At 38.2% G+C, this 27583-nt stretch overlaps 1 protein-coding gene across 7 annotated transcripts in view; it reads left to right on the top strand.

Moving 5' to 3' along the window:
* The first annotated feature begins 8420 nt into the window (after positions 1 to 8420).
* Positions 8421 to 27583, top strand: part of SMIM14 (small integral membrane protein 14) — a 64137-nt gene continuing 44974 nt past the window's right edge. Inside the window, exons 1-3 of one of the 7 annotated variants that reach the window (XM_045834303.1) lie at positions 8439 to 8719; positions 15758 to 15909; positions 17808 to 17865. In XM_045834303.1, coding sequence (XP_045690259.1) covers positions 17856 to 17865 — 10 coding nt within the window. In that variant the 5' untranslated portion in view covers positions 8439 to 8719; positions 15758 to 15909; positions 17808 to 17855. Of the gene's footprint in view, positions 8720 to 11094; positions 11186 to 15757; positions 15910 to 17807; positions 17866 to 27583 lie in introns of those variants that run through there. The other 6 variants (XM_045834304.1, XM_045834301.1, XM_045834302.1 and 3 more) reach the window with 6 other exon arrangements.

Genomic DNA, 27583 nt, shown 5'->3' with positions numbered 1-27583 from the left:
ACCTACAGGGGAGTTTCCATAAGACTGTGAGCTGATTTCTCAAAAGAAACTTTGAAGGCTAGAAGGGATTGGCAAGAAATATTGAAAGCCACAAAAGCAGGGACTTACAGCCAAGATTGTTCTTCCCAGCCAAGATACAATCTGGAATCAAAGGGCAGGTAAAGAGTTTCCCAGAAAAGAAAAAACTTGAGGAGTTCATCATCACCAGCCCATTATTATACAAAATGTTGAAGGAACTTATTTAAGAAAAAGATCACCATTATGAACAATAAAATGGCAAAAAATACATGTCTTGCAACAATTGAATCTAAAAAACAAACTAAGCAAACGAGAAGAACAGAGACAGAATCATGGGTATGTTACCTGATGGGGGGGAGGGGGAGAATGAGTGAAGAGGTGAGGCCATTAAGAAGTACAAATAGATAATTACAGAATAGCCATGGGGTTCTGTAGCCATAGCCTACAGAATATAGGAAATGGACTTCTAGACAAGATGGAGATGTACATAGATACACTTTGCCTCCTCGAGCAGCCAAAAGAAGGACAACAACAAATTTAAAAATAGCCTTGACTGGTGTGACTCAGTGGATTAACTGCCAGCCTGTGAACCAAAGGGTCGCTGATTTGATTTCCAGTCAGAGCACATGCCTGGGTTGCTGGCCAGGTCCCCAGTAGGGGGCATATGAGAGGCAACCACACATTGGTGTTTCTCTCCCTCTCTTTTTCTATCCCTTCCCCTTTCTAAAAATAGCTAAATAAAATCTTTAAAACAAAAAACAAATGTAAAAACAAAACATAACCAGAACTGCCAGAACGTTGAACTGTGTGGAAGTCTGACAACCAAGGAGTTAAAGAAGAAATATTCGTCCAGACTGGTAGGATGGGCAGAGATGGGCAGCTGGGGTGGAGAGGATTTGTGGCAAGGTGGTGGCTAGAGGACCAGGGCAGGCAAGGCAGTGGCCTGCAGATTGGGCAGTCCCACATCTGCATGCAGATAAACTGGGAGGAACAACTGTGATATAGACCACACAGCCCAGGGTTCCAGCACAGTGAAATAAAGCCCCAGAAACTCTGGCTGTAAAAGTCTGTGTGGGTTGTGGTGGTGGTAAAAACTCCCAGCATCACAGGAGAGTTCATTGGAGAGACCCAGAGGATGCTAGAATGTACACAAACCCACCTACCCAGGAATCAGCAGCAGAAGGGCCCAATTTGCTTATGTGTAGTGGGGGAAGTGCCTGAAAGCCACCCAAGTGCTGAGCAAGTGGCTTTGTTTCCTCTCTGACATTTCCCCCACATACAGTGCCCCACACTGGCAAATACCTGAGGCTTTGCCCCATTGAACATAACAGGTATGCCAAGACAAAAAAAATATATGGCCCAGATGAAAGAATAGATCAGAAAACCAAAAATAGAACTAAGCGATGAAGAGATAGCCGACCTATCAGATGCAGAGTTCAAAACACTGGTAATCAGGATGCTCACACAAATGGTTAAGTATGGTCACAATATAGAGAAAGAAGTGAAGGCTATGCAAAGTGAGATAAAGGAAAATCTACAGTGAACCAACAATGATGGGAAGGAAATCAGGACTGAAATCAATGATTTGGACCAGAAGGAAGAAATAAACATTCAACCAGAACAGAATGACGAAACAGGAATTCAAAAAAATGAGGAGAAGCTTAGGAACTTTCAGGACAACTTGAAACATTCCAACATCTGAATCATAGGAGGGGCCAGAAGGAGGTGAGGGAGGGCAAGAAATTGAAAACTTACTTGAAAACATACTGAAAGACAACTTCCCCAATCTGGCAAAGGAAATAGACTTCCAGGAAGTCCAGGAAGCTCAGAGAGTCCCAAAGACGTTGGACTCAAGGAAGCACACACCAAGGCACATCATAATTACATTACCCAAGATGAAAGACAAAGAGAATCTTAAAAGCAGCAAGAGAAAAGGAGACAGTTGCCTACAAAGAAGTTCTGATTAGACTATCAGCTGGTTTCTCAAAAGAAACCTTACAGGCAAGAAGGGGCTGAAAAGAAGCATTCAAAGTCATGAAAGGCAAGGACCTACATCCAAGATTAAACTATGCATCAAAGCTTTCATTTAGAATGGAGGGCAGATAAAGTGGTCCCAGATAAGGTCAAATTAAAGGAGTTGATCATCAACAAGCCCTTATTATATGAAATGTTAAAGAGACTTATCTAAGAAGAAGAAGATGATAAAAAATATGAACAGTAAAAAGACAACAAACTCACAACTATCAATAACCAAACCTAAAACAAAACCAAAAACAAACTAGGCAAACAACTAGAACAGGAACAGAATGACTGAAATTGAGATCACATGGAGGGTTATCAGTGGGGAGGGGGAGCGGGGAGAATGGAGGAAAAGGTACAGGGAATAAAAAGTATAAATAGTAGGTACAAACTAGACAAGGGGAGGTTAAGAATAGTATGGGAAATGGAGAAGTCAAAGAAATTACATGGATGATCCATAGACATGAACTAAGGTGGGGGAATGTTGGTGGGAGGGGACTAAAGGAAAACAAATGGGACAACTGTAATAGCATAATGAAAATATATTAAATAAATTTTAAAGGAAATGGAGTAGCCACAGAACTTATATGTATGACCTGTGGACATTAACAATGGTGGGAGGATTTCCTGTGGGAGTGGGGATTGCTGGGTGGAGGAGGGCAAAGGGGGAAAAATCAGGACAAATGTAATAGCATGATCAACAAAATATAGTTTTTAAAAAAGCATAACAATTTTTCTAATGGCAATCCAAATTTACTCCTCATGTTAGCTTGCAAAACATAAGCTAGTGGTTTGTAGACCAATCTTTTAATTCATTGTCACTCCTTCATCTTTTTAAGCAGTTGCGTCTTGCACAATTGTCTAGCAATCTCCTACTTTCAGGGTGATAAAGAATATGATAAGTCCAACATATTAAATGCAATGGTTCTCTATACCCAGTGTTTTACCATGTGGGCAGAGAAGTGAGTGCTCTGATTCAAAGAAATTTACTATGAAGGCCAAACTAGAATAGTGTTTTTTCCCAGTTTTGATAGTATTAAAATTATTAGCTTCAGTCACTAGGTATGCAAGGCAAACCCAAAATATGTGTCAAATTCTGTCACTACCCATATAAGTTCCCCTGGATTAATAGACAAAGGCTCAATATTATCTACTTGCCAGCTATGGGCTGGACTTTCTACCCTTGGAGCACTTCCCAGGGCTAATTGCAAACATTGCCTTTCCTGATGGCAAACAAACTAATTATTATTAATGGTTTGAGCTTCCGTTAAGGCCACAGGTGTATTTTGTAATTTGGTCTGTTGCTGCATGACTTGCATTCCCCCATGCCAACTCATTTCATGGACCCAGGTTGCCACTTTCAGAGATCAAACTAAGGCATCAATTTGATTCCTTGCATAAGGTTTCTTTGGTGAGCATCAACATGCCCCACTTCAGTTTTCCCTTAGGATTTACATAAAGATTTCCAAAGAGCAGTACCCCTTTTTTCAACCAGTTATCTATGGCCCGCTTGCCAGACCAAATTGCAAACCTATTGGTAACAGCCCAACAGTTAGGGAGTGGGGCATTTATTTGTATCTAATTCTATTACTGCCAGAAACACAATTTGTAATTTAGCCCCCTGGATAAAGTTGTGCTTATCTTCTTTAATGAGAATTTTGACTATCTGCTGGACATTGAGACACAGCTGTGGATATTGAACCTTAGATTTTGGAACTGTTATCTGTGGACCAGGCTGACGTGTAATGTCCTTAAACAGTTGACTGACATGAGAGGCCCAATTCCACAACAGCAGCAGACAGGGCCAGGCTTAGGAGACTCTAAAGGCTCTCAGTTTGTATATCCAACTAATACTCTTAAAAGGGTCAATGAACATATTATTCTTTGAAAAATTTTACCCAGTAAAGGAGAAATTTCCATTTAAACATTATTCCTATACCAATTATACACTCAGGCAGGGGAGACACCTCCACAATATACATTTTAAAAATCATACATATCAAATGTTAACCATATTTTAATTTTCATTCCGTTTACAGTAGCATGCTGTATCCTTTGATTCTGCCCCCCTCAGGGCCTGATTATCAAGCCTAGGCAGTATGTACAGTGTGCTCCTGTATTCAATTGATCTGTAAGTTTATTCTTTATTTCCAGGTCATTTCATTCCATCTTGGTGTTCACTCAATATACCAAAGCTGAATATGGAGGAAGAGCCAAGTAGTAATCTTGAGCTGAATACTGGAAGAAATAAAAGCTCCTCAAGAGGTACTTGAACAAAATAACCTCCAGAAAGACATTTCTGAATTAGGGGTGAAGGTTGCATAGGCCAGTTACTCTCCACTAATTATGCCCTTGAATGTCTTATTGTTGAAAATGGATTCTCAAAGATTGTGAGTGTGTAACATTTTAACAGGATTTGATCACAGAACCAGTCCCTCTGGGAATGCTATAGTATTTGTTTTGGAATTTGACCTTGCACAATTGTGGAAACTGGTCAAATGGTTTAACTATGGCTTTTGTTTCTGTGTCTGGGACTGATCCTGATGCCAGCATGGCAGGAAGCCTAGGAAGGAAAGATGCATATGAAGTGCAGAAGAGCAAAGATAAACAACCCACTAAAGTCAAGCTGGAACCTGCCTCGGTCCCATACCACCTGTAAGCCTCTGACTTTAAGTGACCTGCAAGAGAAGTTATATCCTTCATTATAAAAGTAAATGTACACGTGACCCAGGAGTCAGAGTTGGAGAAGCTGAAGGAGGGGATCCAGCAGGAGACAGTTGCTGTGGACCCAGCTTCTTCCCCACAAACATCAGTGAGTCAAAACATCAGTGACAAGATGTGTAAACTGCAACAGTACCTGGTGCTCTGCATTGCCCTTTTGAGTGCAAAAAGATGACAATTGTGAGTTGTATGGTATGTATCTTATGTCTTAATAAAATTGTTTAAAGAAAAAAAGGTAGTTTTTTTTCACTGCTGCTTTCTAAATCTTGCATAAAATGTCTCTCATGGCTCTGGTTAACCTGTAACTGTAGGGAAGGGAATTTCTCAGAATCATAGTTCTTGTGTAATAAAATTAACACAGTACAAATCCACTACAACTATGTTCTATTATGTAAATTTTGTTTAAAATGTAACCTTTGAAGTTAGGTGGAGGATCCATGCTCCAGCTCCAATGAAGCCATTGTTGAATGTTTAAGTAAAAAATTCTATCAATATCTGTTCTTTAAAAAATAGTATTATTATAAAAGAAACTATAGGACTAAATAACATTGTAAAAAGTTAATTAGCACTAAAAGTTAAGTTTGTAAATAGTTATACATATTTGTCCCTAAGAACAATAGACAATTACTATACCAGCAATCATGATTTTTTAAAAAGCAAATATAGCTTACTTCCTGGAGATTTTTTCGGAATTCAAAGGAAACTAAAACTATGACTATTTAAATTTAGGACATGAGATGACATATAATTATGGTAAACATTAAGTAAATATAATGAAAATGAACATAGAAATTAAGTTGATGCATGAATTTTTCATAGACATAATCAGAAATTAAAACTATTAGCCCCTCTATCGTGTGAGGACACAGAAGACAGCTATCTGTGAACTAGGAAATGGGCTCTCACTCGACACTGACTGTGAAGGCACCATGCTCTTGAACTTCCCAGCTTGTAGAACTGAACCTCATTGACTCACATCACCTAGAGTCAATAGACTAAATAAAAAAAAGTTTCACAATATCCCTTGTCCCCCTGTTGGCGCCCAGATGTCTGCGGTCATTAATCACCTCTCGCCTCTCCCATTTTCCCCTTCTCTTGAAATAAAAGAAGCCTAAATTCTGTACTTTCTTAAGATGGTTCTTTAGGACCCTAGTCTGCCATCTTTTCAGTTTGCTGGCTTTCCAATGTAGTCACTTTATTTGTCCTGCCCTCCAAAGAAATTAAGACTATTTCAAAAATGGGGTAAAATAGTTTTCTCAATAAATTTTTTCACACACTGCTGTGGGAATGTAAAACAATACTTTGGAAGTTTGGCAGTCTCTTAAAAGTTAAATATACACCTACCACGTGACCCAACTATTCCCCTTCTAAGTATTTACCCAAGAAACATGAAAGCATACATTTACACAAAGACTTAGACTCAAATGTTCCTGGCAGCTTTATTTTTTATAGCCCAAACTGGAAACCCAAAAGTTCATATCTATGAACACAAAGGTAGTATGTCCCTATAATGGAATGCTACACAGAAATGAACTTGTCCCCCTGAACAGAAAAAGGTATGAACTACTGATACATAAAACAATGATAAATCTGAAAATAAGCATGCTGAGTAAGAGATGCTAGCCAAAAAGGAGTATGTTGTATGAATCCATTTATATAAAAGTCTAGAAAATGCAACAATATATGACATAAATAATAAGCTGGATTCCTTTCAAACTCTCTTTCATTGAATTACAAGAGCTGGCCCTTTCTATCTCTCACAAGATCGCAAGCAGATGTTGGGTTAGAATGCAGTCTGTACAATGCACGATTAGGGTTGCAGGATTAACCCAGTTGAGGTAGTTCACACACATGGCTGGCAAGTTGGTGTTGGCTGGCTGTTGGTGGACGGTTTTGTTCCTCTCCACGTGGGCTTCTTCATAGCGCTGCTTGAGTGGAGTGGCATGGAGACTATCTTCTCCCAGAGAAAGCAGTCCAAGAGAATGAGGTGGAAAGCTGCAATCAGAGCCTTTATGACCTAGTCTGAGAAATCACACAACTTCAGCTGTATTCTACAGGTCAGAGTGCCCCCAATTCAAGGGGCTCAAACATTTCAAGAGGCAAGAATCATTGAGGGTATCTTGGAAGCTGAGCTACCAGGGATCCTAACATTATGATTTTCCAGTAGTCTACATTATAAAGCAAGTACTGCTAATTTTGCAATAACCCATACAAGTCTAGTCTTTTTTTAAAAAAAACTTATTTATTTTAGAGAGAGGAGGAAGAAAGAGAGAGGGAACACTGATGTGTGAGAGAATCCACGACTGGTTGCCTCTGAAACATCCTCAACCCGGGAGCTGGCCTGCAACCCAGGCATGTGCCCTGAGAAGGAATCAAACACAGTGACCTATCAGCTTATGGCTGGCGCTCCATCCACTGAGCCACACCAGCCAGGGTCAAGTCTAGTTTCGTACCATAGTGTTCTCTTAAACACAGCTGTGTTTTCAAGCACATATGTGCACATGGGTGCACCCAAGCATACCAGACTTTCTGTTCCACAGATTAAAAGACCCTCTACCACTGGGTCAGCCCACAAACTTCATTAGGGCACTAGATTGCACCACCTCAAACTCTTGAACTTCAAGAGCTCTGAATTTGAGTAAATAGAGCTCAAGATTGCAGATTAAGGGCCAAGAAGCTTGACTTTTACTTTTAATTAACTAGAACATACTTTGAGTTTTACCAGAAATCTTTAATTTTTCTAGAAATCGTTGCCTGTGTTCAATAGCCACTTTAAAAAGCTCTTGCAGATATCAATTTTCTGAAAGTGACTCACCTAGTTGAAATGATTAACAACATAGCAGATGGAGAAGTCCGGGTGGGTGAAAAGTCTCAGAGTCAGAGTAAGAAAGGTAGCTAACTTTCACTTCTCATACAGGGTAGGTAGGTAAAGAAGCATATTTGTGAAATCTTTGAAATTCCACTTTTACCGCTGGCCCTATTTACTCAGTTTGTTAATTCATGGACCTTAACAATAGAGTAACCCTAAATTTTGCCAAATTGGTAAGTTTCCTCTGCCCCAAACGTTTAACAGCAAGACTGAGAAGGCCGGAGTTGTAAACACCAACTTGGTCTATAAAGAAGTGAGGTTCTTACCCCACAAATAGTATCCTTATTCCAGTCCCTAAGATTAAAGCATCAAAAGGCTTGACTGCTTAACCACAGCTTTTCTCTTCCAGTCCCCCACTGTCTCCAGACGAGCAAGACATTTTTTGGTGACATCTTCCCTTTAATACTCCTTTTGAGCTTAATTTTAGCCAGCTTCCTGGGTGTAAATATGTTAGGGCTGAGGGGATCAGTAACTGTCAATTTCGACGTGCTTTTGTACCTAAAACAAAATCCTTTATGTCCAATTTCACCTGGCCTTGAGTGATCAAAAACAATCCCTGCAGTGGTAGCCTGTCTCAGCAGACGTCAACCTGCACCCACCTCCACCCACTGCTATTCTAAAGGCTCCAGTCGAGGACGGCCATCAGCTTAGGCAAGTGGGGAGGCACAGTACAGGAAACTGTCCATCGAGGACAAATACAGGCTACGTGGAACCGTTTAACATCCGCGAGGCCTCGCCCCATTCAACCGGAACTGTAACCCCCGCCAGGACTCCGCCGCATAAATATTGGGACACTCGCCTCCGTCCCCGCCTCCTCGGACGCACTGGGCAGGCGCGGAGTGCGCGCATGCTCGGCCGACAGACCGCTGGGGTCTCGAGTCTCTGCAATCTGTTGCGCCGCCGCCCGCGGAAGCGGGTAGATCCGGGTCTCGTGGTTTATAGTGACGTGGTCAGTCTCACCAAAACAGAAGAGGGGAGGAAGCCAGAGGCCAAGAGCAGCACCCGCAGCGTCCGGAAACTCCAGGCGGTCTTTCTGCCGAGCCTGGGTCCTGGCCCACATCCTCCCCGCCCCGTCGGTTACTGTCTGGGCGGGTGAGTGTCTCCCCTTCGGCCCACCTTCCCCTCACCCGGTTTTTCCTGGGGGGAGGGGTCTTTAGGCTCTCACGGACTGTGGTGGCTGCGGCAGAGGGGCTGCTTCTCGGGCTCGGTGTTTCCCCGGCGGGGCTGGCGATTCCCGCACTGGGAGAAACTCGCTGCTGCCGAGCCCGCGTTCCCCTGCGATAAGCGAGAAAGAAAAGCCTGCAGTTTGGCTTTCTCTGCGGGAGAAACCAGAGTCGGGGCTTGGCAGGAAAGTGGACGGTAGCCCCGGGTGGTTTTATTTTTAGGGCAAGACAGTCAATTCGGGTGGACGCGTATAATGGAGTAAGACAGTCGTACGTTAACTGGAAGGAGAAATGCACCAATTCACACTATATCATTTATCTCTGTTTTGTAGCCCTTGCCGGGTTTAAGGAAGACGCTAGGATGCGTCCTTTGTTGTGATTGATAAGAGGAAAGCTGCCACCCAGAAAGCGGGAGCTTCTTATCTTTTATTGTGTTGCAAATTTAAAGGATTCCCTTTTTTTCTGTTTGTTCAGTAAGTGGAACCAGAGCTGACAGTAAAGAGGTAGCACCCTTTATTGGAACAGATTATATGAGATTAACTGGTTACCGGAGTAGTTGAAGTCCCATGTTGCCGTTTAAAGTCAAAGTTTTCCAAAGCGGCTCTTGCTGTACGTGTAAGATTTTAGCCTAGATGATGTTTGTTAGCTGTAAAGAGTCAGTAGGATGTTTTCAGCTCTGCTTTGCAAAATCGAAGATGTGGTCCTAGTAAGAATGTCTTGGGTTTGCACCAATAGAGTTAGATGAGCTTGACGCACCGAATACGTGTGTTTGTTGAAGAGAGACCTTCCAGTTTTTATGTTGTGAGAAATCGTTGGCAGCTGTGCCTACAGTAACTTGGGCGGCAGTAAACTGCCTCAGCGTTTCAGTCTAGAGACCCTTAGGAAGTGTACTCGCTGCCCAGTTTTGTGCAGGTGGCAGAAAGCTTGTGTTCCCTTCCACTTCAGGTGACTGGCCATGCAGTGTAGTGTAGCCTGCCGCCAGCCCTGCCACCCTCTGCACCCCTCGAGGGCACGAGGGAGACCTGAAGACCAGATGTCCTTTTTGTCCTAACTTAGTTTTTAAAAAGAACATCCCACCCCCCGCCGCCGCAGAACTCATAAATTGAGGTATTTCTTTGGTAAACTGCGAGACGGAAAAACAAAAGTATGTGCTAATTGATGGCCCCTTATCAAATCCAGGAACAGTTCTTACGAGTTTAGGCTACTGCCTTAAAGGGTGTGTTCTTGTGGGGTAGGTATAACATGAACCTCCTCTTAACAAATTTCTTCCTCCTGTGTGGGCAGTTGAGATCTTCTTCTTAATTCCACAGTTGGAATCCTGTTGATTTAGACAAATGAAGTTGTTTTCTTGCAGTTCTTTTTTTAAACCTTTTATGCTAATGTGTAACTGATTTTTTTGCTTATACAAAGTAATTTGTGATAATTGGGGGAAAGTGTTGATTGAAGCAGATCACCACAAACAAAAAGTCATCGATATGCCTGCCATCCATAGATCACCCAAGTATTTGCAGTGGTTCATGTCCTTTCAGACTTCTTTTTGGCATTTATATATTTTACACAAAAAAAGCACATATGCTTTTCTGTAACCCGCTTTTTTAGATACAGACTTTTGGACCCTAACTTTTAGGGAGGAATCACTATGTGTTTGCCATACCATGAAAATTAAGTGTTTTTAAAAGATTTCCTTCCAAATATTTATGATGCTATAAGATTTAAGAAATTAATATGCATTGTGTGGCAAAGTAAGGCTTTTCTTGTTTAACTCTGGGAAGAGCAGGCACAGAACAGCCTGAGTTGACAATATGGAAGTTTTAAAAAGTTTTTGCTAATTTAGTGATTTGATTCAGGTAGAGGTTTAGTTCTGTTCCATAGCTACAGTATGCTCCCAGTGCTGACAGTGCCTGTAGCAATAAGGTCCTGAAAGATTTTCCCTTACGAGTCCCACTCAGTATGCTTTATTGACACAGTCTTGCTGTGCGCCCATTCAGTCCACTGCTTTATGGGTGGTGCCAAAAGAGAAGGAAATGTCCCCTTCCCTTCAGCTTCAAAAGATAAGTACGTAGTATGAAGTATTCTAAGTATGCTGGTAACCCATTTGAGATCCTATTAGCTATAAGCTTACCTAAAACCTTTTAATCTCTGGATAAAACCTTTTATCTGTCTCTTGGATAAAATCAGTCCCAGGTGACTTAACTCTTTTTCTTTGGTTTGCCTTAAGTTACTGTGTTCAGTAAATGTTCCAGATCTGTCACCTTCCCATCTCTACTGCCGCCACCTTTGCTAACTGTCACCCTCTCTCACCAGGCCTACTGCAGTAACCTGCTGGTTTACCTGTTTCCACTTTGGCTTTTAATGGTTCATTCCTCTTACCACACCCTAAGAGATCCTTTAAAATGTAAGTCAGATTATGTCACCCCTTTGTTGAAAGCCTCCCATCACATTCAGAGTAAACTCCAAAATCTTTTCCAAAGTTTGCCAGGCACTACGTGTTTTGGCACTAGATCATCCTGTCAGAGCCTGGCCGGGTCAGTTTCATCCTTTGTTCCATCCCCACTAGCGTGGTCCCTGGAACTTGCCTGGCTTGCACCTGCCTTAGGGCATTTGCACTTGCTGCACCCTACTGCTTCACTGCTCTTATCCCAGATCTTGCTACTGATTCCATGATGTAATTCAGGCCTTAGTTCAGACGTTGTGTCTTCAGAGAGATTGCCCTGCATTGACCTCTCCATTCTCTTGTTTTCCACATAATATGTGTTACTATTTGGAATTTCCATTTTTATTTATTTAGTTATTTTGATTTTGAGAGTAGTGTATTAAAGCTGGGGACAGTGAAATAAAGAAGAGCTTAGAATAGAAGAGGCAGCAGAGAGCCTTGGTGGGGCTGCTTTGGCTTGCTGGAAGTCAGAGAAGAGGGGGCCTTGGAAACAGGTTCAGGGGTAAGGCCAGGACCAGCTGCTGCTGCGCCCTTGGTTGCAAATGTCATGGGGACCCTTAGAGTTTAGGAGATGCAAGCCTGAGAAGGAAGAGAGGCATGGGCATGCTCCCAGAAGGGATAGTGGTGTCCTTCCTCTTGAGGGTTTTAAAGGCTGGAAGTTGAGGGGAGGTATTAGGAGAGAGGAATTTCCTTACTTTCTATATTCTCTCTCCCATACTAGAAATTAAACTCTGCAAATGGGAACCTTGTCTTTCCTTTTTACTGCATATTAGGTACTCGGTGATTGTTGGTCGAAGGAATGAACTTGGTGAATATGTTTGTATTCCCCTTGAATGTACTGTCTATTTTAGGCCAGTTCTTTATGGAAGAACCTTAGTTTTCAGCTCCTTTATATAAGGCAGTGCCTTGATTCTCTTCAATAATTCTTGATGTTTGGCCCACATACTTCTTTAGACGCATAGAATTATTTCTTGGGAGGAGGGGGTCACAGAAATCTGCATTTTCAACAAGCACTTCAGGTTATTTTAATACACATCAAAGTTTGAGAATGTCTTTTAATATTTTAATAGTTTTTGCCTGGAAAAAATGCATCCTTATAGTAGTGATAATGATAGTCACCATTTTGAGGAATACTGTGTGTCAGGTACTGAAAACTTCTGTGTTTTTTCATTTTCCCGTAGAGCAAGTCAGATGTATATGTGCCTACTCCCGTTGTCTAAAGGAAGGGACTGATACATAGTGAGTGGCAGAAAGTTGGATTTGAACAAGCCTTTTATTTTAATTTTTATTGATTTGAGAGAGAGATTGTTGTTCCACTTATTTATGCATTCATTGTTTGATTCTTGTATGTGTACTGACCGGGGATCATGCCCACAACCTTGGTGTTTCGGGATGACATTCTAACCAGTTGAGCTACCCAGCCAGGCCCCAAGCCTGCTCTCTTAATCACTATACCCTATTGTCTTTGAACTGCAGTGTTTAGAGCTATATACGCAGTACTTCTGTTTTGACAGGCCATGTTTTTTGTTAAGGGCAAGATAATGTTTTCTGTCCCATTTCTAATCCTATCCTTACAGAAGTCCATTGTTTTGTTGGTCTTTTTGCCTGAAGTTGTAGAGCTGGGAGAAGATAATCTCAAGAAACATTCTGCAGGAACTTCAAGGTCTTTTTGCTTCGTTGTCTTGAGTAATCATCTTACTAGGCTTAGAGTAAATTTGGAGTATTTTCTCCTCCCTGTACATCACCTTGCATTCCGCACACCAAAAGCCCATCTAATGCCTTCTGCCTGCTAGTACAGTTATTTGGGTTTTTCCTACATTTTGCTCCATTGATTTAGGTGTTTTACTATTTGGACTGCCATTGGGTCATCATAAACTGAATAAATTTCTCACTGCCAAATCCCTTTCCAAATGAGTTTGTAAAAATGTTAAATTTCATTGTTGCATTGATATTTTTGTGGGGGACTGAATCCAGAGAAATACTGTTTGTTTTTCCTCTCTTCCTAGTCTTTAAGCATGGCTGTTTTTCTTTGAAGGCTCAGGTCTCATATGACCTTTACTAGAGCTCTGTCCTAACCCACCTTAGGCTTCTGTAAACAGCCATTTACCTTCCATGGCTGAAACATCACTTTACCTTCCATATTTAACTGTCTGTGGCCGTCTGGCCTATTCCCTTGGGAGGCCCCATGAGGTCAGGCAGAACAGAGTAGGCAATCAGTAGGCTTGTGAATGAAATAAATAAATGAAGAAAAATCTCAACTTTATTCTGTACCTGTAAAAAACCAGTATGTTGCTAAAAAGAATTTTTGTAGTAATCTTTTCCATATAATTTAATAGGACTTAGAACAAACACCTCAATGTAAGACACTAAATTGTCTAAATGGATGATGATAGTGATATATCAGTATATGGGTTAAAAAGATTTTGCAGAAAATTAAGCACTCCTCCCAGTGGCTCTTTGTTATATTGTGGTTTATATTAGGGTTCTTTAAGATTATAAAACTTCTTAGACAATTACTACTATAGGTTTATAAGTAAAGGTGTTTTTTTGGTATGTGTTCATGTGCATTTTCATGCTGTGGCCTGCACAGCACAGACTAACCATGTGAATGTTTGTCTCTGTAGTTGGGCACATATCAGTAGAAACTGTAGTTAGGTAGAGAACAGTTTGGGCACTTTCAAACCATTTTGAAAGAGGGTTGAAAATTATTTGAGTCTGAAATTTAAAAACAATTACCTGCCTGAACATCAATAATACTGACACTATTTTTTAATTGAATTTATTGGGGTTTCATTGGTTAATAAAATTATATAGGTTTAAGGCATACAATTCTATATCATTTGTATATTGTATTGTGTTCACTACCCCAAGTAGTATCTCTTTCTATTAGCATTTATTCCCCGTTTATCTTCTTCTACCTCCTCCTACTCCAGTTTCCCTCTGTAATGATCATCATTTACTATTAATGGGATGTATATGCCAGTCCCTTAATTTCCTTTACATTATGTTTATCCAACACATCAACCAAGTCAGATATTGTTTTCCCTGATTTACACTGGAGGAAACAGGCTCTGGGTGGTTGGGTAAGTTGCCCAAAGTTATTCAGGCCCAGTTTTCTCTTGACACAAAGATCATTTACTTTATATGACAGCGGTGTTGACTAGACTTTTTGACTTGCACAATTATGGAAGATGTATTAAATAAACGTACTTGTTGTAGCTATCAGAATATGCTAATAGAACTACTTTCACGAATTGTTTTGTTCTATTTAAACTTAGCTTGACTATGCATTTCTAATAGCCCTTCCTCCACCTTTTTAAACACAAGATGTTTGTTATTGTAAAACTGTGAAGGATAATAATATATAAAGCCAACAATAATTAAATATACCCCACTCATTCAAAAGTCATCTCTGCACATATTTCCTTCTGGTATTTTATTTTTAAAAAATTCGTCTTTTGGTGTAAATGAGATCTAAAGCCACATAGGCTTGTATTCTAATTTTTTGTTTAACTTAATGCACTTTATACTGTGGCCTTAGAAACTTTCTAACTTGATTTTTTAAAAAAGATTTTATTTATTTTAGAGAGAGGGGAAGAGAGAGAGAAAGAGAAGGAGAGAAATATCAGTGTGTGGTTGCTTCTCATGCACCGCTCCTGGGGACCTGTCCCACATCTCTGGCTTGTGCCCTGACTGGAAATTGAACCAGCAACCGTTTGGTTTGCAGGTTGGAATTCAGTCCAGAGCGCCACACCAGCCAGGGCCTAAACTTAATTTTTAGCTGGCCATGTTTTATAAGATATTTTAAATAAACTGACCTATTTAACTTTGGACATTAATGTAGTTTCCAATTTTCATCATTATATATATTGTGATGAACCATGGCTTTAAATAGTTAACCCAAGCTCTGAAAATGAGAGCAACCAGTCTACAAAATAAGTCATATTTAAGACATTTTGGTGATTGGAAATGTAGTGATTTTAATAGTAATTCAGCCTAGTATATACAACATGCATATACCTGAAATACCTAGAAAATTTACATGAATTTTATTAATAGAAGTTGCCTCTGAGGAGAGGGGAGTACATTTCACTTTTGTGGTTTTATTTATTTTTTAACTTTTCTGTGTTTGAATTTTAAAACTATAAATGTGTATTGCTTTTAAAATTAAATTCAACTCTGCACCCTAGCCGAGTACCTCAGTGGATCAGAGTGTCCTCCCTATACCCCAGTTTGCCAGCTTGATCCCGGGTCAAAGCACATACAAGAATGAACCAATGAATTCATAAATAAGTGGAAAAACAAGTCCATGAATTCATGTCTCTCTCTCTCTCTCAAATCAATCAATTAAAAAATAAGTAAATAAATTCAACTTTATGGGAAAGTATATTTTTCTAAACTAAAATGATTTTTGGGTGTATAGTAGTGTTACATTTTGTCTATAACATTTTCAACTTCAATGCATTTGTTTGGAGAAAGTGACCTCTTATTGGTTATTTTCATATCGAATTTTCATTTCCTTTTTAAACTTAGGTCAGAGCACTGATGTGAGTCTCAGCTTTCTAAAAATACAGAATGAAGCTGGCTTTTGCTTGACTGCACTCATTAATTGACAAGTGTTACAGGTGCAGCGCTTTCAAGATTTAACAGCTAAGAAAGGTACTTCAAATGAAGTTAGGAATTCAGTAAGTATCTTCATAGTATGTGCACCATACTTAGAGATCAATGTTCTGGCTGCTGTCTTGTTTTACCTTACAATATACTTCTTAAACAAGTTATTTTTTAAACATAGTATGTATTTTGTTGTTTTGTTACTCTTAGCAAAAATAATGTAGAAGAAATGGATTTGTCTGAAATATGTGGTGTTCAAGTTTCCTTTTTTAATGACATTGCTTTCTTTGTAATGGTGAGCCTAAGCATTTTTCCTGTTAGGAATGGCATTTGTGCGTCTGTGTGCAGATATGTCATCTAGGTTGTAGTATGGTTGAGAGAGGCTCTGAGTTACGTAAGTTGGGAGAGCAGTAGCCATAATTCTTGCTGCTCAAAAAGTCAAAAGTCATATAGGAAAAAACAAAGAAAACAAACAAAAAAAAAGTCATATAGGCAAGCAAGTGAATGAGAATGATACTGAGAAAAAAAGTTCAGATTCCACTCTGATTTATCTGAATGATGTAAATCATTCATAAACTTGTAACATCACTTGAGCTGTGCCTCACAATTTCAGAAGAGACTACTATGTAATACAGCTGTTGAAAACTGCTTTCTTAACAATTATAAGCAACTTATGTCCGCTGTGATTTAGGGTCACATAGTGTGGAATTTTTATATCATCTTCTGTTGAATTTTTCAGTTTTAAACTTATGAAATACAGCTTTTTTCCCTTGGAGTTTAAATATTTTAATTCAGAGTATGAGTACTAAGTATTTTTTTTAAATGAAATGCATATGTAATTTTCTTTTTTTAACTACTACATACTTGAGTAGTTAAAAAAAGTCATATAAGAAATTTAGAAAACATTTTCTGAATGTGAGAATTTGGGTTATGATACTGAATATAAACAAAGATGATTCAATTGAAAGATTTCCCTTTATTTGACTATTTATAATAAATTTTACTCCTGCACCTTGAGAGAATCTTTCAGATTGTGCAAGAGTAAGGACTAGGCAGGGAAGGACAGGGCATTCTTAGGTGAGGCACCAAGATTCAGAACAGAAGATTTCTTTTTTCCCTTTCTCTTTTATGCCCAAGAGTGTTAGCCCAGCCCCAGGGGAATACAAACACTCTAAAGCAGTATACAGAGAACTTGGGCTGCGGCTGAAGATACATTTCAGATCTAAGGGCTTAGAGTTGAGCTGGCCCAGAGCATTTTTACAGTTTATAAAGCACTCTTACAAATTCTCACTTGACCCTCGCAACAACCCTTTTAAATGAATAGTTTCAGTTACCACTCCCATTTTTTAGATAGAGAAACTGAAGTCATGGAAAGGCTAAGTAATGTATTCATTCTCAGTAGTAGTGCCATAACTTGAATCATTTATCTAAGACGCATTCTTTCTGCTGTCCCATGATATTTTAGCAAGTGTTGCCTAAGGTGATTGATTCCTAGAATATGATCACATACTGAGAAGGAAAAAAAAGTGTCACTGAGGAAAGAAGGTAATGTGCAAGACAGAGGAAAATAGGGTCATAGTAACCGGGAGCTTCCAGAAAAATGGTGACAACCCCTGGGTGGACCTTTAATAAGTCCTGTGCTGCAGAGTCTTGGAGAAATTAAAGAGCTAAGTAAATTCTTGGTGGCCTTGAAGAGTTAAGCTTCTTTTCTTTGAATTTGAACTTTCACCACAAAGGTTATCACAGAAGTTGCTTTGTCTGTGACATTTATTTTGGTTAATGATATTGGCATATAATTGTTATCATTATCATATACGTTAATTATAGTTAATAATTAACTTGAATGCCAGCTCTTGCTGTGCAAGAGCAAAAACTAAAAGGGGCTGTGCCTTTTAGTTTTTCTATATCCTCTTCAGAACTCTTCTGCCAGTTACTTAGTCCCCTGAGGACTTATTAGCTATATCCTTTTCAGGAAAGGAGAAGTGAGAGAAGACACGGGTTTGAATCCCACTTCTGCTGCATGACTTTGGGTAAGTCACTGAAGCTCTCTGGGCCTCAGTTCTTTCCTCCTTGAATGAGAAGGTAAGAACTGATGCATCCCCAAAGTTTTTAAGAGTACCGCTTGTGAAGTTGTCATTTGTTGAAGATGAATGAGGTCATTGTCCTCTAATCTATACATGATCTATACAGTGATATTTTGCACAGACTTTCTGTTCTGCTGACCTTGTGTCCTCTGTACATACCCATTGGAAAGGAAACACTTTGTTGTCAGTTTTTTTTTGTTGTCAGTTTTTTTTTTTTGGCTTGCTATAGTCTCTTCCTTTTGAATAGTGTGCCCTCTGAAAGAGTGTCTTTAAGTTTTTTGTTATCCTATAAAATATTTTCTGTTAAGAATTTCAGAGATGATTTTACTGTATTTTACTCTTGTAAATAGCTACTTCTAGGTGGAACAATATGCAGCCCCCTAATTGGATCAGTGTAGGGAACATTATATGGAATTTGTGACTATAATGGCTTGGCTGTTACTTTGAATTTTTAAAAAATGTTACGATAGAATTCAGAGAATTCATAATTACATAGAATTGTGATATTTAGGGTATATATGGGATTTATTTCAAAATTTAAATATTTAAAAAATCTTTAACTTCTCCCACGTGTAGCTTTAGTACAGTTTTTAACAAATAATGATTGATTGATTTGAATCTGTATTCTTGCCCACTTTCCATCAGAGATGAAAATGTAGTCTAAGAGAAAAGTATGTCATTAGTAGTAATAGGAAGTAGTTGATAGTTTTCTAATTTCTGCACTGCTTTTGAAGTTTCTTTATAAGGGTGAAACAGATGTAACTAGCATGGTTTGTCATATGTGACCAATGTGGAATGAGTCCTGGTCAGGAATTCACACTGTGACTTCCTGTCCAAGGTCTGTCTCATACCAGACGTGTTACCATGGTAAACATGCTAGCTTATTTGAGTCTGTTTTACTCATTTTAAAACAGGGATGATTTTTCTGCTTTGACTTTTTCAGAAGGGTGGTTATTAGGATGTGAAAGTAGTAAAGCTGCAGGCAAATGTAAACTATTATAAGGTATGGCTATGTTTGAGATTCATTTCAGATAAAAGAGTAAAGCAAATGAATATGTTGCAAAATAATTGTATATGAGTGAATTTGAACACCTTATTACATTGAGAACTTGGGTGATCTGATCAAAGTAATCCCAACTTTAGACATTAGTATATAGTATAATATTATGGTAATAGTGGAATTGATAGGCATTTTGTTCTCTCTGTTTAATGTGAGAGGTAGCCAGAGTTTTGGGATATCTCTGCTCATCTGGTTGATCAGTTTTCCACATTGGCCACTGAGTAAAAACTTGGGGTCAGAAAGTTATTTCTAGAAAAACATTATTTTTAAAGATGAATAATTACCTCTGTGATATAATTGGGAATAAGGCTAAAAAATAGAGTAGCAAGCAAACTCAAGTGTAGGCTCTGTGAATGTCCTGGGGGACAGTTCTAGCATATGATTCACTTCCTCGGTTGTATAACTTTGGAGCTCTAATTAATACAATTGATGCTTTTTAGATAAATGCTTCTTCTGAGTTCCCCATTTCATTGGCCAACATCTCTATTTTCTGTCTTGCAAAGACAAATTACATGCATTCTAAATTGTTACTTGCTCTTGCTATGGGTTTTTATTTTTATTTTTTAAATGGAAAATAATTTTGATATTGTTCTTTCCTGATTATTGTAAAGATTTGGCAGGCTACTTGCAAAGGAAATTTCATCATAAATCAACTTCTTAAAATCTTAGTAGAGAGATTTTCATCCTCTAACCTTGAATCAGCCTTGATTATCCCTGCTTTCTCAAGAAGAAGAGCCCTGGGTTTTTCATGTTTTTATTAGGGGGAGCAGCGAGTTTTTGTTTTATTTTTAAGTAAAAATGTATTTCAAAATAACAGATGTGTTTGAAATTTTTTTTCAAAGATTTTATTTATTTATTTTTAGAGAGGGAAGGGAGGGAAAGAGAGAGAAACATCAATGTGTGGTTGCTGGGGGCCATGGCCTGCAACCCAGGCATGTGCCCTGACTGGGAATTGAACCTGCAATGCCCGGTTTGCAGCCCGCACTCAATCCATTGAGCTACACCAGCCAGGGCTGTTTGAAATTTTTTATGCTAAAAGGTAGAGTAGTAAAAGGAACTCCTGTGTACCCATCAACTGGCTTCAACAGTTATTCAACTAATGGTTGTTTTGCTCTGTCTAGATCTCCACCTTTGCAGGATCATTTCCAGCTAGATCGCAGGCATTGTATCTCTTTAATATTGAAAATACTTAGTGGGATTTTTCAAGTTAAGGACTCTTTAGTTAAGATAATTAACATTGTAGTTATATTTTTAAAAATTAATAATTGCTAAATGTCATTTAATCCAGTCACTGTTCAGAGTTCTTGGTTGTTCCAGAAATTATTCAGAAACTATCAACATTTTTTACTTTCTGGACTTGTATTGTCATAAACATTATAGTTTGTAATCTCAAATTCAATGTCTAATTTATTTAAGACTGTTTGCATATGCTCTGTTTGATTAAGACGTCTTTGCTAACCATATTAGTGAAATGTATTTTTTTCCTTTGGTCTTTTGCTCTTACTTTGGGATTATTTTTTGTACACACAGATTTATGATACAAATTTGTCGATACTTTCCATTGTATATATCCGTAAGAAATTCTTCCACAAAGGTCAAGTAAATATTCACCTAAATTGTCTTCTAGAATTGCTGCTGGATCTTTTTCCTTTTCAGTTGCTAGCAGGTTTTCCTGGGACCATTTATTGAAATACTGGTTCCTTTCTTCCCTATTCATGAGTCAGGTTTTGATATACAAATATAAATAAATATGTTTTAGGGTTGGCATGTTCAGAAAATTCTAGAAAGAAGAATTCATTTCTTATTTACTGGGTTTTAATATTTATTATCTCTTTTCCCTCTTTTTTCTTCACACGTTTTTCTGCTTGCCATCCCAGCTATAGTATGTATCCAGCGTGTCTTTGATTTCTGGGTGTGCCTTGGAGAAACAGCTGAAACAAAACTTAAGTCCTTGTCTTTTGTCTTTTTTCCTCCTGTTTTATTTGTGTTTTTAAAAGAATTTAGCCTTGGCTGATGCGACTCAGTGGATTGGGTGCTGACCTGCAAACTGAAAGGTCACTGGTTTGATTCCCAGTCAGGGCACACGCCTGGGTTGTGGGCCAGGTCCCCAGTTTTTGGAGGCTTGCTAGAGGCAACTGATTGATGTATCTCTAATACATCAGTGTTTCTCTTCCTCTCTTCCTCCCTTCGCCTATCTCTAAAAATAGGTAAATAGAGAAATATAATGGATTTAAATATGTATTATCATTTGCCTTTATTTTAAACTCAATTGGACAAAACACTATACCAACATTAATAGTTGGTGGTATGTACACAGTTTCAGTAGTTTGATTCTCTTAATTGTTAAAGCTTCCAGCAGGGGGAGAATAGGGGAAGAGAAAGGTACACTTTGATAATTGGTTTTGCAAAGAATGATGACCTCAGATTTAGGGTAAAGGCTGACTTTAGAAGTACTATTATGTGATCTGTTTATATTTGGTCGTTTCTTTTTTAAAAAATATTTTATTTATTTATTTTTAGAGAGAGAAGGGAGGGAGATAGAGAGAGAGAAACATCAATGTGCGGTTGCTGGGGGTCATGGCTTGCAACCCAGGCATGTGCCCTGACTGGGAATCGAACCTGTGACACTTTGGTTCACAGCCCGCGCTCAATCCACTGAGCTATGCCAGCCAGGGCCATATTTGGTCGTTTCTTGATGATGGGATTTGGTTCATTTTGTAACATATTTATTTATAGAGTTTAGAATTTTTTTTTATCATATATTAACTTGATCCAACAAATTCAGTGAGGACAGAGGGACAGAGAAAGGGACAGAGGGCTAAGACAATTTAGGATATTCTGTTCAAGGGAAAATTGAGATGGAATTACTTGTCCTTTCTGGTAGGGGGAAGAACAAGAAGCTTACTTTAAATGATGGTTGTTGGTATAAAAAGTTAATATTTTGGCCCTGGTGGGGTAGCTCAGTTGGTTGGAGCTTCGGCCCCATATGGCAAGGTTGTGGGTTCGATCCCCAGTCAGAGCACATAAAGTAATGAACCAGTGAATGCATAAATAAGTGGAACAACAAATTGATGTTTCTGTCTCTTTCCCTTCCTCTCTCTCTCTTAAAAAAGTTATTATTTTATGAATAGTTCAGACACAAATGGTGTACAATGAAATATTTTTTTATTCTGTTCCCTAGCCCCTTTCCAGAGGCAATCAATTCTAAATTATTTTTAAATACTTAACCCTTAATGTTTTAGACCATTTAGAAGCATCTCTCCATAGATAAAAATTTATCTTTCGGTTATTCATGTGTGGAAGTCTTGGCATCAACCTTTAGTATTTACTTTGGGTAGAATCTTTTGTATGCATATGTATGTAAGTGTTTACATATGTGACAAATTTACATACTCAGTGTAAATACAGGTTAGGGCAATACAGGTTAGGTTAGTATGGAAATAATACAATAATAATAATACAAAAATAAACTTTTGTGTACTCACAACTGTAAACCACTTTTGCCCAACCCTGTATATTAATTTGATTCATAAAGTAAAATGTAGTATAGACAAGTAGGAAAACAATGAGGAAAAATACATCTGATCACCTTTAACAGAACCAGTATAATCATTTTAATGTAGAGTAATTCTTCCATAGGTTTAAATTTTGGGCATGTAGTAATTCTACATAATTTTGCCTCTTAACCACAAGAATTTCACATTGAGCATACTGGATCTGTGACTCATTGCCTGTGAGGGAAATGAATTTCTTAGTAATATTGCTTTTGGAAGCAGGAGTAGGAAATTAACCTTTATTGAAGAAGAGAGGAAACTAGAGATTGGCAAGAAAGTAGGGAGGTTAAATAAGGGTTCATATTTTCAGTATTCAAAATAAAGGAGGAATGAAGTTGACAGATCAAATTTTGGGTTCTTAGAACTGATTGCTTTTCTTTTTTTCCTAGTAAGGAGTGGATCTGAGGTATGTAAAGGATAAGCTGATGTTTTGTTATATTTTGATGGAGTACCAGGGAGGATTTGTTTAAAAAGAAAGTTTTACTGTATTTATGGAAATAAATACAGTAAAAAATTTAAAAAAAGAAAAAACAAAGGAGAGGACTTTTCCAAGTCATGTGTTCAGTTTATGTTGGGTCCACAGTGGAGCTGGGGCAGCAGGGGCCAGAGACTCTGCAGTCATAAAATGTAAAGGGATTGAGTGCTTGCATGGAAGGACAGAAATACCTAGCTCTTCCTCAAATAAAAACTAATGTATAAGCTTCTTAGTAGAATTACAGGGAGGACAGTCTCCAAATGTTTCTGGAGAACAATGGATGATTGTGGAATTAATGGTACGTTACCCAATATTGCTAACTTAAGTAAAATGTCAGTAATAATCTTCATTTTATCATTTACAAGGACTTTCCTGCAATCATCTAGAAGTGGTGTTAGTGTGCTTTGTCCCCTCTGGTCTGTGATAGTTTTGTAGGCTTTCCTTGTTTTTGATGGCCTTGATAGTTTTGAGGCCTGTTGGCTAGATATTTTGTAGAATTCCCCTCATTTTGGGTTTCGTGACTTTTCTCATGATTTGACTTGGTGTTACGGTTTTTGGGAAGAAGACCACAGGAGTGAAGTGCCCTTCTTATCACATCATATCAAGAGGTACATGATGTCAACAACATCACTAATGATGTTTACCTCATTCTTTTGGTTAAGATGGTGCTTGCTAGGTTTCTCTACTATAAAGTTACCTTCTTTTTCTGTACTCTATCTAGCCTTTAGAAATGAGCCACATTTAGGTTTGGGGAGGGTTAAGCTTGACCTCCTAGGGGGAGATAAACCTACTAATATTTGGAATGCTGTAAGGAAGATTTGTCCCTTTCCTTACTATGGGAGTATTAGCAAGCCACAAATAACATGCATTGATACGAACATTTTTATAGTTCTTGATAAAAATTACATTTCAAAAGGGTTGTAGCATTAACTATAGAATAAGTAATACATGACAAAACCTTCCATTGTACTTTTGTGTTTTTAGGTGAAGGTTCACATTTTAATTTGCATATATTAGATGACTTAATGTGACTTTTTTTTAAAGATTTTATTTATTTATTTTTAGAGAGGGAAGGGAGGGAGAAAGAGAGAGAGAGAGAGAAACATCAATGTGCGGTTGCTGGGGGCCATGGCCTGCCACCCAGGCCTGTGCCCTGACTGGGACTTGAACCTGTGATGCTATGGTTTGAAGCCCGTGCTCAATCTACTGAGCTATGCCAGCCAGGGCTAATGTGACCTTTAAAAAATGTTTGTTAATTAGCTATAGTTCCTCTTTTGGGAATTATTTTTTTTTGTGCTTTACCTATTTCAAAAAAATTTTATAGACTCTCAGCTATTTTAACTCTTTGGTTTCTTAAACACTTAAGAGATTTACATTTTCCTTACTAGTCCTTAGTTTTTAATTATCTTCAGGGTTTTGTCTTATTCAGATCTCATTACCATATCATTCTTAGTCCCGTTGTATTCTTCAAAATTTTTTTCTTGCTTCTGTTACCTCCCATTTACCTAATAGAAGGAAATTTGCTAGCTATTTGTAAAGCAAGAAATAAACAAGTAAGGCCATCTTAGGTAAAAGTCATATAATGGTAGTTCCATTCCAAATTAATGTGAGAACTGTTGTGGGTCAATCTATTATGTGATTGGATTTATTTTAAAATTGCTTTAAAAATTCATGACTCATTCTCCCAAGACTTTTGTGTTAAGAGTAATTTTAAAAATACTTACTATTTTGAAATGTGTTAAAAATGTGAAAATTTTATAATTTTGAAATCTATTTTGACATTTTGTTTTGAGAATTTTTATTACCTTAGAAAATATACCTTCTTTTAGAAAAGACATTTAGAATATAATAGCTTCTTGCACTGGCTGGTGTGGCTCAGTGGATTGACTGCAGGCCTGTGAACCAAAGGGTCACTGGTTCGATTCCCAGTCAGGGCACATGCCTGGTTAGCCCACTAACCAGGGTTTGGGGGGTACGCCAGAGGCAACCACCCATTGATGTCTCTCTCTCTCTTTCTTCTTCCCTTCCCTTCTCCTAAAAAATAAATAAATAAATAAATATCTAACAAAAGAGAATATAATAGCTTCTTAAAAGCATATATCTCAAATCAAATATTTTCTTCTGTAAAAGGAACCAAAATGAACTCTTTCTCTCATACACACAAACATATAAACACTTTTTCCCCTAAGTCTTTAATGGCTTCGAAGAGATTTTTTCCCCTTCATGTGAGTCCTTAACCCCAATGACAACAAAAAATAGGTCCAAAATAAGAGTAGAAGTAAAATTGTCAAAAGAAAATTCAGGGTTTTTCAATAACCTTCAGTTCTTCCAGCATGTCCCTAGAAGAAATCTGTGTGTTTAAAGAAAATGAGAACACTTTCCAAATAATAGTTCATATTATCATTGATTATTATTTTCACTTGCTTTATTGGTTTTTAGATTTATATTTCTGTGGTTTGCAATTTTATTGCTAATAGTCTGAGAAGATAAGTAGAAAATGTGTGAAAATAGACCCCTTATTAATCTGGTTATGGTGCCACTTGGAAGGAAGGGAAGCAAATAACCTATAAAAAAGTTCTCAGTCCAATTATGATACATCAGTGGATTAATGCTCAGTAATACAAAGAGCTCTGAAAATCAATAAAACAAAAAGTTTGAAAAATGAGAAATATAAATGTCAATAAACTTGAAAAGCTGCATAGTCTCATTAGAATTAGGAAATAAAGCCAATGAAATACATTTTTTGGTACTGACATCCTGGCAAAAAATGTTTTAAATTGAGCATATCCATGTATAATTGCACTATTAGTGATAGTAATAGCATGTAAATATTATGCTATACAATTTGCAATTTGTACTGTGTGCTGTTTATAGAATTAAAATTGGTAAAGGCTTTCAGTGAATGTCTTTAGGCCTGGAAATTTAATTTTGTTGTACTCTGTCCTACAGAAATATGGGCTCAAAGACTTTAAAAGGTTTTATTATTTATTTTTAGAGAGAGGAAGGGAGGCAGAAAGAGAGAGGAGAAATCTTGAATGGTGGCCTCTTGCAGGCCCCCGTCTGGGGACCTGGCCCTCAACCCAGGCATGTGCCCTGACTGGAATTGACCTGGCGACCTTTTGGTTTGTGGGAGGACACAACCCACTGAACTACCCCAGTCAGGGCTGGGCACAAAGACTTTTCTTGCAGTCTTATATTAACAAAAAATTGGAAAGGCCCTTAGTAATTTCTACTAAAGGAATGTTAAGATTGAATGTTCATAGTTTGGAGTATTAAAAAGAATGAGGTAGAGCTTTATGTATTGAAGGTCTCTGAGGCTTTTTATGTTAGGGAAAAACAAGTTGCCAACATGTGTAATATAATCTCATGAAACCCACCAAAATGATACATGTGTATGCATATATTTCTGAGGGTGTAATTACATTGAAAAACACCTGGAATTTTTCACACCAGATGGTTAACTATGGTGCTTTTGGGGGAAAGGAGGAGAATTGGGGAGAAAGGAATGGGAAGGTTGACATTTCTTATTTTACTCAGTGTACTTTTGGAGATATCACTGATAACTTTGCTGTTTTACTCTTTCTTGCTAAGAGTGTTTGGCCTCATTCAGAACCACTTTGAAGAAGTTTATTTCCCAAGGAATCAATTCTATATATAAGCATGTAGTTCCATGGCATAATTCTAGAAAACATGCTGTAACAAAACTACAGTATCTACTTTTTCACCTTTTCCACAGTTTTAACCAGGCAATTAAATTTGACTCCCCAGCAGTGATATAAGGTAAACTAAACCCACCCAGCATAAGCTGGAGTGTTTAAGGTTCTAACAGCAGACAATAAATTGGTTAACAACCCTGGAAAATTCTCTCAGTACATGTAGAAACAGGATGACTCAACTGACTTATTACAGCTGAACTCTACCAGGAAAGGTGTGTTTGTTAGTTGTGGATGGAGAAATTGACCTGGATTTGTGGGATATGGGGAATTGTGTTTGCCCTCCCAACATAACTCCCAGAGGGTGTTATTTCACTGCTTTTCTGTGTTCAGAGTTGTGTAGGAGTGGCTGGTTTGAGAGATTCAGATATATGCATTTGTTTTGACCTTCATGCTACCTGAAAAGTTACCTATAAACTGTTACTTAATTTAGGCCCAGAGTCAAATTGCTATCACAAAATTATAATAGGAAAATCCTGATATATAAATTAAATGCTTATCATAGAGATTTTCAAAAAGTAAAATTAGCCCTGGCTGTTGTGGCTCAGTGGTTGAGTGCTGGCCTACGAATTTGAGTAGCTGCCAGTTTGATTCCCAGTCTAGGGCATGTGCATGGGTTGTGGTGGGGGTCGTGAGAGGCAACCACACATTGCTGTTTCTCTTTCTCCTTCCCTTCCTCTCTTCTAAAAAAAAAGAATAAATAAAATCTTCAAAAAAAACTAAAATTATGTAGGAACTCCCTAGTACTTATCACCTAACTTCAATTTTTATGATTTTTTTCAGTGCATGGTTCATGTATTTATGATTTAGAGCTTTATATAACCAACAGCAATAACACTGGTTGTCTTGCATGGGCAAGGGT

Source organism: Phyllostomus hastatus, unplaced genomic scaffold, assembly GCF_019186645.2.
Source record: "Phyllostomus hastatus isolate PE091 unplaced genomic scaffold, TTU_PhHast_1.1 phas_contig_196, whole genome shotgun sequence".
Classification (NCBI taxonomy): Eukaryota; Metazoa; Chordata; class Mammalia; order Chiroptera; family Phyllostomidae; genus Phyllostomus; species Phyllostomus hastatus.
This window is presented reverse-complemented; position numbering and strand designations above follow the sequence as displayed.